The sequence below is a fragment of the Oratosquilla oratoria genome, chromosome 40 (genome assembly GCF_046742065.1).
Source record: "Oratosquilla oratoria isolate Oo_2021 chromosome 40, ASM4674206v1, whole genome shotgun sequence".
Lineage (NCBI taxonomy): Eukaryota > Metazoa > Arthropoda > Malacostraca > Stomatopoda > Squillidae > Oratosquilla > Oratosquilla oratoria.
In genome coordinates, this window is record NC_134816.1 from 10,093,721 (window position 1) to 10,105,696 (window position 11,976).

At 40.4% G+C, this 11,976-nt stretch overlaps 1 protein-coding gene across 1 annotated transcript in view; it reads left to right on the forward strand.

Annotated features, from left to right (window-relative positions):
- Positions 1-11,596, forward strand: part of Pdhb (Pyruvate dehydrogenase E1 beta subunit) — a 72,664-nt gene extending 61,068 nt beyond the window's left edge. Inside the window, exon 7 of the mRNA XM_076177132.1 lies at positions 10,724-11,596. Within this exon, the coding sequence (XP_076033247.1) occupies positions 10,724-10,875 (152 nt within the window). The 3' untranslated portion in view covers positions 10,876-11,596. The remainder of the gene's footprint in view (positions 1-10,723) is intronic.
- Positions 11,597-11,976: the final 380 nt, after the last annotated feature.

Below are 11,976 nucleotides of genomic sequence, written 5' to 3' on the forward strand. Positions count from 1 at the left end.
GCTGCCATATCGGCGTCTTGATTATATTTATTGTAGTCGCCCCTCCATAATGACATTCTTTCTAATTCTTTTGTAATCGCATTTTCTATGGTTATCAAAATTCACGGGTGAAGAGAGAACGATCGATATAAGCGGTGACTATATTTTATGATGCGAGTATTATTACGACACGTCGTACGGCTGGCATTGGTTGCTGCCACCGAGATCTAAGTCCATGACGCCTACGTGTGCGGCACCGTATGGAAGGGGTTAAGCACATTAAGTCTAGGAGTGCATTTTGTCCTTGTGTTTGTAATGTGTTGTTTGAATGACATAGAGGTACTATATGTTACACCAAGAATCTTGGGTGTATGTGCATGTGGTATAAGAGTGTTATTGATAAAGAAGCATGGTATGTATTTGTGTTCCACCATCCAGTTGGTGAGATGTGTGTTAGTAGATTTGGTAGGGGCTATTTTGAGTCCCTCAGGTCAGGTCAAACTGGGGTAGCTGCTTCAAACAGTGAGATGGCAAGTGGTTGTGTTTTGGTGATCAGCACCGAAGAGGTACAATCTCTACATAGTACAATGCCTTAGAAAAGACTGTTGAGGGCCTTCAAGAGGAGGATCTAGTTCTTTGCCTGAAGGCCCAAACACGGATGACAAACAATGTTTGGAATCTGAGTGGAAAACTGATAAACAAAACATGGAGAAATAATAAAAAACCCTCACCAGGCCCGCATGAATGCAAAAACTTTTTTCAAGCTCTTGCGGGTCTACAAGAAGAAGAAACAAAGAAGGGTAGGGCAGTCACTAGATCCCTGCCCACAGGTAAGATTTTGGTTGTAGGGAATAGCCAGGTGAGATATTTAGATAGGCCTTATGTGACAAAGCTTGGAAGCATAGGATCCAGGTGTTTTTCCCTGGGCAGGGATAGGTGATGTTAGAGACAGGATAGAAGCGTGTATAATCAGGGAAGGTAAGACACCCATTGTTTGCTTGAGTGGTGGTGGGAATGACATAGGTAATTTAGGGAGTGAGGAATTGTTTGCTCGGTTCCAGGATATGCTAGATAAGATTAAGAATAAGGGAGGGGTTCCCATTGTATGTGGAATCCTTTCGAGGTGTAGAATTGGAGGCATGTAACATTCCAGGGCTATTGCAATGAATTGCAGGCTGGCAAAACATTGGGCATTTGTTGACAACTGGGATTGCTTTTACTGTAAGAATCATCTATATACAAGGGATGGGGTGTACTTGTCACCCAAAGGATTTTGGCTTCTTGCTGAATCCCATGAGTGAGAAGTAGACATCCTGCAGGTTTTTTTCAGGTAGATTATGTGGGAGTTGGGGGGGGGAGGAGAATTGGAATATAGTTTAGGTAATAGAAACAGCACAGTGAGGGACTGTGAAAAGAATCATGTAATCAGATGGAGGGAGGATAAACTAAAAGTTTACAATACAAACAGCAGAAGCGTAATAAATAAGATTTATTTACCGTGAGGTAAAGCATGCATAGATTTATTTCCTGTAAGTCATTTTCTTTTATTTTTTCTTCCACCTTTTCAGTCACTTCTTGCATTTGATTTATTATTTCCTTTTTTAATCCCTCATTTCTATTTATGTCTTCACCTTTTAACCTCTCATTTGTCCCTTAAATTTATTTAATTCCTTTTTTTAACTCATCTATCTCCCTATTATTCTCCTCATTGGCTTTCCTTAGCATGGATAATTCTTTGTACATTATTTTGTACTCACTTTTGAGCTCTATTAATTCATCCAAAATGTCATTCATATCTCTATTTCTTATTATATTTCTATATCTTGGTTCTCTATCCATTTCTAATCCTCTATGCATAATATTTCTGTCCCCTTCAAACCCTGAAAAGAAACCTCTTTCAAACCTTTGGTATTCCCTTGGTGTCTGGGCTAGACAGGTCTTTTTCTTGATAACACTGAGTGGAGTCTCGATTCTGCTTTCTTCTAAGCATCTCTTTGTTGTTTCTTTGTCTCTTGGTGTTCCATTGCTTTTTTCCATTTTTATGAAAAATAGTAATAAAAATAAAAAAAAGATAAATAAATGGAGATGCAAAGACATTTACAGTTTGGTCTCCATGAGTTTTCGCTTTCCCTACACCATATCTATGAGTATGTGAATAACTAGGTCCGCTTTCCAATCATTCGCTCATGAATTGCTAGCTAATGGCTCGGAGTGTTTGTCATGCACATCCTGCTTCGAATGAGTTTGTTGTGTGATGAGATGAGGTGCATGAGAAATATGATAGGTGTTACTAGGCTGGATAGAGTGAGAAATGAAGAGGTGAGGAGGAGAACAGGGGTGGAAAGGGAGTTGGGAGATAGGATTGATGAAAGAGTATTGGGATGGTTTGGACACATGAAAAGAATGAGTGAAGACTAGTAAAAGAGGTGTGGAAAGCGAGATGGAAGGAGTAAACATGAGGGGTCAACCTAGGATGAGATGGATGGGGTAAAAGTGGCGTTGGGAAAGAGGGGAATGTCTGTTTGGTTGGGGGAAGGACAGGAGAGGACAGAAGATAGGGGTGAATGGAGAAAGGTTGTGTATGGATGATGCTGTGATGCATGAGGGGGAGTGGGTAGGGGATGGGGGTGAGGGAGTACATATGAGAAAAAATTGATGCAGCCTGAAGGGAGTTCTTCCCATCTTCTCCTTTTTTGGATGAGGGGATGGAGATGGAGGGGTCACCAATTTAATGAAGCAGCCTTGCTGTGGATGACAAGATGCAGGGATGACCTATCATCCAGGAGGTGCCAAGATGAGAGGGAGGGAAGAGGGTACAGGATAGTGGAGTATGTAGGGGATGGAATGGGTAGGAGTGGTTTCTATGCCTTTTTTTTTTTTTTCTACCTCCCTTGTAAGGGGGGAAAAGCCTTTGGCATATGTATGATGTATGTATGCTGTTGGCTATGATGTTTCAAAGAGAGTCTTTTGAGATATGAATTTGTGTCCATGATTTATGTGGCTAGATGTTAAGGATAGTGTATTTACCAATATTTTAGTTACTTGAGGAGATGAAGATATGATTTAACCATCAATTTGAAGACCACAGTGGGAACATGAAGTTGTTTTATTTTTGACATTTTTGGCACATTACTTGGGCTGCTCATGCATCAGTCACTCTCAATGGGTGTAAAGGGGGGTAAAGAGTGGAAAATGGTCACTCAGTATAGGTCTGGTACAAAAGACTATTCATAGTCTACAAGATTACCTGGTGTGCACAGACAGATCCATGCAAGTGTAGGCAATTGCTTCTATGTGAAAAGCTGTAGGTTGTTTTATTATGTATAATGAAAATGAGTTTTTTGTTGTGAAGGATGATACCAACTTCTCTCATGGGGTTGTTGTGCTCTCCCCCAAAAGGGATGTCTTGCATTGATATATCTTAGTAGAAGATATGGGGGGGGATTGTTAAAGTTGTCTATTATTGTAGCCAAGGTAATGATTTCTGATAGTGGGAGGTGTAGAGCAGATGATATTGAATGATGCAGCAGTGGTTTGGAGAGGAGTATGGAGAAGTGGTACTGATGAGATATTTGAGTGAATGATGATTGCTCTCCCTCTATGTATGGTTTGAGTAGGATGGGGTGGAGGTAATTATGTGGTAGCCTTTTAATTATGGTGCATTTCTTGATGGAAAAGCAGACAGGTTTATATTACTGAAGAAGAATTTGAATACCTTACCAGTTTAGGAAGAGTCCTCAGTAGTTCCACTAATGGTGTCCATTATTTAGTTTGACATTTTGTTCTGGGTCATGCTCCCATGGAGACTGGTGTAGGATTTGTTGTGGTAGTTAGAGGTTTCTCCTTAAGTTTGGGTGTTGCTCTTAACCCCTTCAATACGAGCCAAAATCTCGCGGGCAGCATTAGCTGCCAGACGTACGATGTTGCATCATAATACTCGCATTATGAAAAATAAAGTCACCGCTGTATTAATAGTTTCCTCTTTCACCCATGAATTTTGATAACCATAGAAAATATGATGAAGCCAGTTTACAAAGTATGGGGGTCACACAGGTACAACTACAATAAATATAATCAAGATGCCGACGTCAGCATCCTTGTGTACCCACTTGCTCCTCGTGACGCCTATGTAGGCGTCACTGTATGGAAGGGGTTAAGGGGAGCCAGGTTTAAATGGATGATTGGTCCAGTTGAATATGTATAAATTTGTTCCAGTTGGGTCTAATGGGACTATTGGGAGATCTAGGAAGCTTGCAGATGGTTTAATGTTAATGGTGTGGTTAGTACTGTGATGGGATGGGTTTCAGTTTGTAATTTTAATGTTGTGGCTGCAGTGGATATTGTGGACTAGGGAGATTTATTTCTTTGTTGGCATTTTTGGGATGGGGAGTTTACTGTTTATTGATGTGGTGCAGCTGATGTACTCCATTAGACCTATGGTTTTTCTTGGAGTGGAAGGACTGTTGGTTTTGGAATGGATCAGGGGAGGAGATGAATGAATTTGAGGTTGAGGTTTGCAGTGGACTGATGGATGCCCCCCCCCCCAATAACACCCAACAAGGAAGTTTTTGTTTGGGTGGGTTGGGATGAAAAATGGATTCGTGGTCGAAGGTTTTGGTGAAGTGGAGGGTGTTGTATAGGTTCTTGTATTTCAGATGGGTTGGAGTGTGTGGTTGGACTGCATGCTTTAGTGACAATGGTGATGGGGATGTGGTTTGTGTAGAGGGTTCTTGTACATGGGTGGTTTCTCATGTAATAGTTGAGTTTATTCCTTTTTTCAGGAAGCTTTTGTACCCTTTCCTTCAGATGAAAGGACTATGGGTTTTTGGGTGGACTGGGATGATGAGTGGATCTGTGGTTGAGGGTTTTGGTGGAGTGGAGGTTGGGGGTTGTATACAAGGTTATATTTCAGATGGGTTGGGGGTGAGTGGTTGGGCTGCTTTCTAGTGACAGTGGTGATGGGGATGTGGTTGGTTTCTCTTGTGGGTTGTTTGAGTTGAACCATTGGAGGAGTGGGGTTATCTTATGACCTGTTGTGCATCTGCATATATGACTCCTGGTCTGATCATCCCGAACTATACTTGTTTTCATGTTTCTCTGAAAATGGTGCATTCTGAGTTGTGACAAAGAAAATTTAATTTTCATATTGGCATACTGTACAATCTGAGGATGATGTGGGGTGGTTCATTTTGCAGTGTATACATACTGTATAGGCATGAGCATGGGGTTCCTTAATGTATGGGCTGATTGATTTATTTTTTCCCTGTTAATTTACCATCTCTTCTATCACTTAAAGGTCAAATTGCACTGACATCAAAGGTTATGAGGGATTCAGTCTATAATTAAGAAGTGTTTGGAGTCAGTCTACAATTTTAAAAAGATTTAAATTTTTTGCAGGAATTTGTGGAGAGAGGTCAGAGGTATTGTTGATTGATCTCGTAAAATAAGTTTTAGTAAGATTGGTGTTGGGGGTGGTGGTTAGGTGAGATAGAAGGATTTGGTTGTGGGAGGTTGAGTGATACACTCTAATAGAATGTAGGGTATTGTAATATGTGTGCCACATAAACAAATCAGGGGGTTGTCTCCTGACACAAGATAGCTGTAGGTAAGATGTGAGTGTCCTGTTCTTAAACATATTAAGGGAGTCTCTTAGCATTGGCTATGTTGGTAAGATGGCCAAGGGTAAACATGAGGTATGATGTTTTTTTTTTTGTGATTTATTGGGTGTTCCCAGCATTCTTGCCACTGTTGTAGTAGGTTTGGATGACTGGGAGAAAGTCTGATGCAGGTAATGGGGTAGTAGCATTGAATGGGGTCAGTGCTGGGCTTGCCTTATCAGTTTATTCATTTCCGGGGATACAGACATGTGATTGTATCCAGCAGAAAAATATTGATTTGAAGCAGGAGATTTGGGTCAGCCATGAGTGAATGTTCTGGACTATTGGGTGACAAGAGTAGAGGGAGAAGAAATTCCAAGGCACTACATGAGTCTAAGATGATTATAAAAGAGGAAGAGGGGGAACAGAATATCATTTGTGGGGCAGTAAGAATAGCCAATAGTTCTACAGTGAAGAGTGAGGCAAAGGGTGGAAGGGATCCTGATTTCATGGTTGAAGGGGATACTGCCATATATCCCACTCCTTAGACTGAGCAGGAGCCATCAGTGTAGATATGTGTTGCAGAGGGATTGGAGGACAAGGGGAAAAGGAATTCTTGTCAGATGATGCTTGGAGGCATTTCATCTTTCAGTAGTAGAGCAAAGGTGAAACAAGGGTGTAAGGGTTGGAGTAACCATGGGTCTAGCATGGGATGGGTGTGTGGAATTAAAGTGTTGGTTATCTCTAAAGTGGATGTTAGTACTGCCATTCTCATGCCAAAAAGATGAGTGTTGTGTCAGCATTAGTCATAGGTTTGTTGATTAGATGGGCAGAAGAAGGCTTGGGATACTGGGGTTTTGTGGAACTCTTGATGTGGAAAAGATATTTCAAAGATACCACTGTGTAGTGGATGTCTAGGGAGAAGTGTCCACAATCTGCATACAGACTCATTATAGGAATGCTACAAAGCTTCTGTGCTAATGTAAAAGCCTAAGTTGTATATGGGATCCAGTATTTGGAGGGCTGTGGGAGAGGCTGAGGAATAGGCTTGACATCCATAATCCAATCTGTTCTGTATGAAGGTTCAATAGATGTTCCAGAGGGAATGTCTGTCTGCTCCCCAGTTTGTGTGTGATAATGTCTTGAGGACTTTACATGCTGGTAGACTTGAGACTGAGGTGTTTCAAGTGTGGGATCCATGTAAGGCAGGAGTCTAGAATCAGTCTCAGAAATCATGTTTGTTCCATTACTAGATGTGGAGTGTTGTCTAAATAAATTGAAGGGGTCTCTTTACAGCTATGTTATCTGCAAAAATGTATGAGGACTGATTTTGACAGAAAATTTAAAACTGTGAATATATACTTCTCCATGTAATGCTGGGATTGTATATATATGTAGGTTAGGAGGTTTTGGAGCATATCAGGGATCAGGGTACTCATGAATCTAATTCTATGTGTGCTGTAGGTCATATCACCCCCTGGGTCCTCCTCCTTTACGTAATGCATACATGACTTTTCACGAGTACAAGCCCACCTTCTCTGCCCTACCACACCCTTCAGGTTGGTGGGTGGTGAGGTGCCCCAGCTTGGAGTATTTCCCTTGTCTGAGTCCATGAGTATTGAGCTAGGACTGAGTTATTGACAAAATTTTTGCATTTTGTGAGTAACTAGGAAAATGGGATAATCATATAAAACAGGGATTCTAGGTAATTTATGTCACCTGAGGTGAGAAATTGGCTGGGGTAGGAGACAACATATATGAGGTTAGGTGGATGAAACCAATTCCAGGGAGTAGGGACAGGAGAGTGCTCAAGGATGGTTTGCGCCATAAAGTAGCGTTGCCTGATCATTCTAAGCTGTGATGCCCTCTGCACTGGTTGCCAAGTAGAATGCCAAGTGTCCCCAATGCAAAACAGATTAATTAGGTTAGAATAAGTACAGTTGTGGCCTCTGGTTGCCCACTGACTAGTTGTGGAATAAGATACAGAGGGTAAAGAGTTCCATGTGGGTGTCATACGAAGATTTTTTTTTTTTCTTTTTGGACAGCAGATTACTTTGAGCCTAACAACCCATGAACCTCATGCCAGTGTTTAAATGATTACTCATTTTTCTTATGGATTTAGATCTCAAAATTGTACACTCTTATGTCCAATTGATCAATAATTTTTCTTGTTTATACCTCCAAATTGTGCATTCTCATGCCAGTGCCTATGTTCTTGGTTAAGGTACCCACCAAATGTTTTTCCTATCTGTGTTATACAGTCATCTGTAATGGATTCGTCCTAAAATTCTGGGTGCGAAATAATAGAATATAGGGTAATAAAAAAAAAAAAGAGAAAAATGTATCAAATAAATATATGTATGTATACAATTAGATATATATCTCAGAGAGAACATTATCCCGGTCAAAATAGCCATAGGGTATAAAAAATTGAATAGAAAATATTATTATTAGTAAAGTTCATCATCAGGGGTATTACACAAGGATTTCAAGTAACCATGCCCACTCTCATTTCCCAATTCTTGTACAATAGAAATTTCAGAATTTGTATAAGAACAACCCTATCCTCACCACATGCCAAGCAAGGAGACCCCCAAGGAAGCATCCTCAGCATCCTCCTTTTATATGAGCTGTAGAGGATATCTATTTACTATCAGGCTTCCCCCTTGGGAGGTAGTCAACTGAGGCTTATATCCACCCCCACCCATCTCACTCCCATCCATCATTCATTTTCTTTTCATCCTAGCTCCTTGTGGATGGAGAGGCATACCTGTCCCCTTTCTACTGCTCATGTCAGAAATAATGCAGCAAGACACAGACAAAATGAATGTCCTGAAAATAACTGTTAGCCTGTATGTCAGTGAAATAGCCCTTTTCTGTGTTGGAACCCATCCTGCTTGTACCAACTACCTTTTCCAAACTACTGTAACCTAAATACAGCAGTGGGCAGTAGACCATAGATTTTGTTTCTCCATCTCGGTTTTGAGGTTTGCATCTACTGGTTGGGCTGCACCAATGAGACCCACCTTGTGCTCTAGGCATATCTAACAGAATACTGCATGGCATTGTAAAGGATACCCCATTTGATTAGCATATGTTGAAGCACACCATGGGATTCATCTCTTATTGCAGTATATGCTCCAGTTAAGGCATATGAACTGAAGAGAAGATGTTCTATGCTAAACTTGAATCTATAGTTGACCAATGCTTGCTTCAAGACACATTATTTTGGTGACATCAGTGTACTTACACCAATAGAGCTGGTTATAGTATGTATTGACCCCAATCGTTTTGGAATCAGAAACATAAACTGAGGCTTGCTGGTTCCAGAGATGAGAGCCACACTAATAGACGTAGTATAGCAATGCTGGAGGAGTGGCCAAGGAGATTGATCATGTACTTGATAGTACTTGCTGGAAAATCTTACAGAACTGCAGGGCATATTGGAGTGATGAAATTCTTTGTATCTGATCATAGACTTGTGGTTGCAACATTCAGACATTGTATCAAATCCAGGAGAATCCTAAGATGTAATCCACCTGGGTTTCATCTGGAGAAGCTTAGGGATGATGCATGTGCCCAGGAGTATGTTGTAGCAATCTCTAATCAGTTTGAGTACTTGGCACTCTTGAGGACCCTGAAGAAATGTGGAACACCTTTAAATGTGAAACTAAAAGCTGCCAAGAAGTCTATTGGAGGGTGTCAAAGGTTGGGGAGTGGTGATGATGATGAATGAAGCAACATGCCCCCTGGCATATGCTCCCTGTTGAAGATGACTAGTACACCCAAGAACAGTACATTCACAACCACCTCATTTGCCAGATGAACCCACCCTAATAATTCCACTCAAACAACTACACCAAGGGAGGCCACCCACATAGAACAAAAACTTTTTGTACAAACCACTACATCCCCCTCACCAGTGCCACTAGAATTCATGGCCGAACCACATGCTCATCCACCTGAGACATAAGAACCTGAAATACAACCCCAAACCCCTTCCAGTCCACCAAAACCATCAATTACAAACCCATTCAACACCGCCCCCAATGGACCTAAATATCCAGAATCCTTCCACTCTAAGAAAAGATTACAAGAACCATCTGTACAAATTCTCACCTTCAACAGGCCACTATTACTATTACCCACAAACCCATTCCCTTATCCATCCATCCCACCAACAACCCTTCTAGTCCAAGAAAAATTTAAACTTCTCAAGAGAAACCATAGAAAACATAAAGTACATCAACCATACCACACCAGTAAACTCCCCACCCAAGAAATGCCAACAGACCATTCCCCTAATCAGAAACAAAGATAAATCTCCCCTATCCAGTGCAGCCTTAATATTAGAGGTACAATATGAAGTCCACTCCAGTGTTAACCACACACTAAACCATATGTAAACCTCCTAGATTTTCCAGCGCCCCCATCAGACCCTACCACCCTACTGGAATGAATGAGTGGATATCCAAGCAAACCAACATCAAGTTGAATTTACAAATCCTGTGCCAGTCATCAAAGGAACATGACCCAAAACAACACAACAATTAACTTAATGATACATGTCATTATACACTGGGAATCCCTTTAACAAAGCAAAATTCTCACTTTATGCTGCTATACTGCCAAATTTTTACACAATGCCCTGAAATAACTATATACTTTGTCATCAGCCTCTCAAAGAGCTCTGACAACATCAAATCTTGAGTGACAAAACACCAATACCTCAAAAGTTTATTCACAACTTTGTACAGAAAACAGGATTATTAACCAAATTATGAATACCCTGGACTAACTAAACCAACATGAAATATGAGGTGATATATGACAATGGTGTGAGATTGTCTAAAAAGATAGAAATGCTAGTAAACTAAGTCTATGACAACCAATCATAGATGTGAGAGGGGATGGGTGAGGGAAGAAGGGACGTGAGACATGGGGAAGAGAAGAGGGAACCTGAGAAGGATGGAGGAGACAGAGGACATGAGAGGGAAAGGAGAGGGGATGGGACAGTGTAGACTTCCCTCACTTCATTTCCTCCTTCCCAACACTTCTTGTTCTCCTGTGTGATTATTCTTCTTCTGATTTACTGTTATCCCTGGCTGACATTTAAACCATTTTGCTTATGCAGAATTTATTTGCAGGTCCAGCCTACCACTACTTGGAGTCACCAGTAGTCAGAGTAACAGGGGTCGATGTCCCAATGCCCTATGCCAAGAGCCTGGAGCTTGCTTGCCTCCCTCAGAGTCATGATGTTGTCAAGGCAGTAAAGAAAGTGTTAAAACTTGGTAAATAAGTGTTGACCCATTGTTGTCTTGTGGCCTTAAGTTTCATTACCTCGGTTGAATCTTTTTAATTTGGTGTAAATGCTGTATGATAAAAAGCTCCATAGTTAAATATTTGGTTGTGTTTCTGTATTTGTCTGTTCCACTGGTTTGGAGGGGCTGAAGGATACATTAACCAAACAAACTTCTTTGTGCATAGAAATGAGGTACAAGCTGTCTAATGGGATAAGACATCCAATAGTAGCTTAAATATTTATGTTTATCTGTATTTTTCTTTAGAAAACAGTTAAAATCACTTTCCTCTGAGGGATATTTATTTGAGACAAATACCTGCCTGACTCAGTTGATTTCTCATTGTCACACCTTCACCCAGTCATCAAGATTTATGAATATATAATTTGAGACTTAGGAACAAAAACACTTTAAAATGGCAAGATTTGTGTACTGCACAGTTGTTTTTAATAAAATTGGTAATTGCAAACTTGGTAATAGATGTCTCTTATTTTTGTGTTTTCATGGGTCTTTTGCACAAGAGAGATCTAGGGTAATATATATATTATTCTTCTGATCCATGTGTTGCATATTCTAAATTTGAATGTAGAGAAAAGGAAATATTTGTATATAGAGGGAATCAGACCTGTAGTATTTCTTCTCATAGTGGCCTCACTGGTACAGGTCCTTGTAAATATATGTTGGCCAAAAGTGACTATTTCAATAAATGTAATCAAGCAATATTGTTTCATTACCTCTTACATTTTACTTTAAGATGAATTTCAGGTACATCAAAATAAGAGGGAGCAATGATGTGTACCTGCTTGTGATGGTCCTGCCTAGCTGGAGGGCAAACACAGGAAAAGTGTAAAATTTCAATAAAAGTGAAAGAGGCTTTTAAAAAACTGTGGCCCACAGGACCTTGGCTTGAAGGATAAGCACATCACATATGTATGGTAAATCACATCTAGTAACTAATAAAAGTTGTTTCAATTTGCCCCATTAATTGAAGATACCAAGCAGTTTTTTATCTCTACTCTGCCCTACCATCCATTGTCTATAGGTGGCAATAAAAGTATCAGAAGTAATTTGAAACATGTATTGAGCCACCTTAACCAATA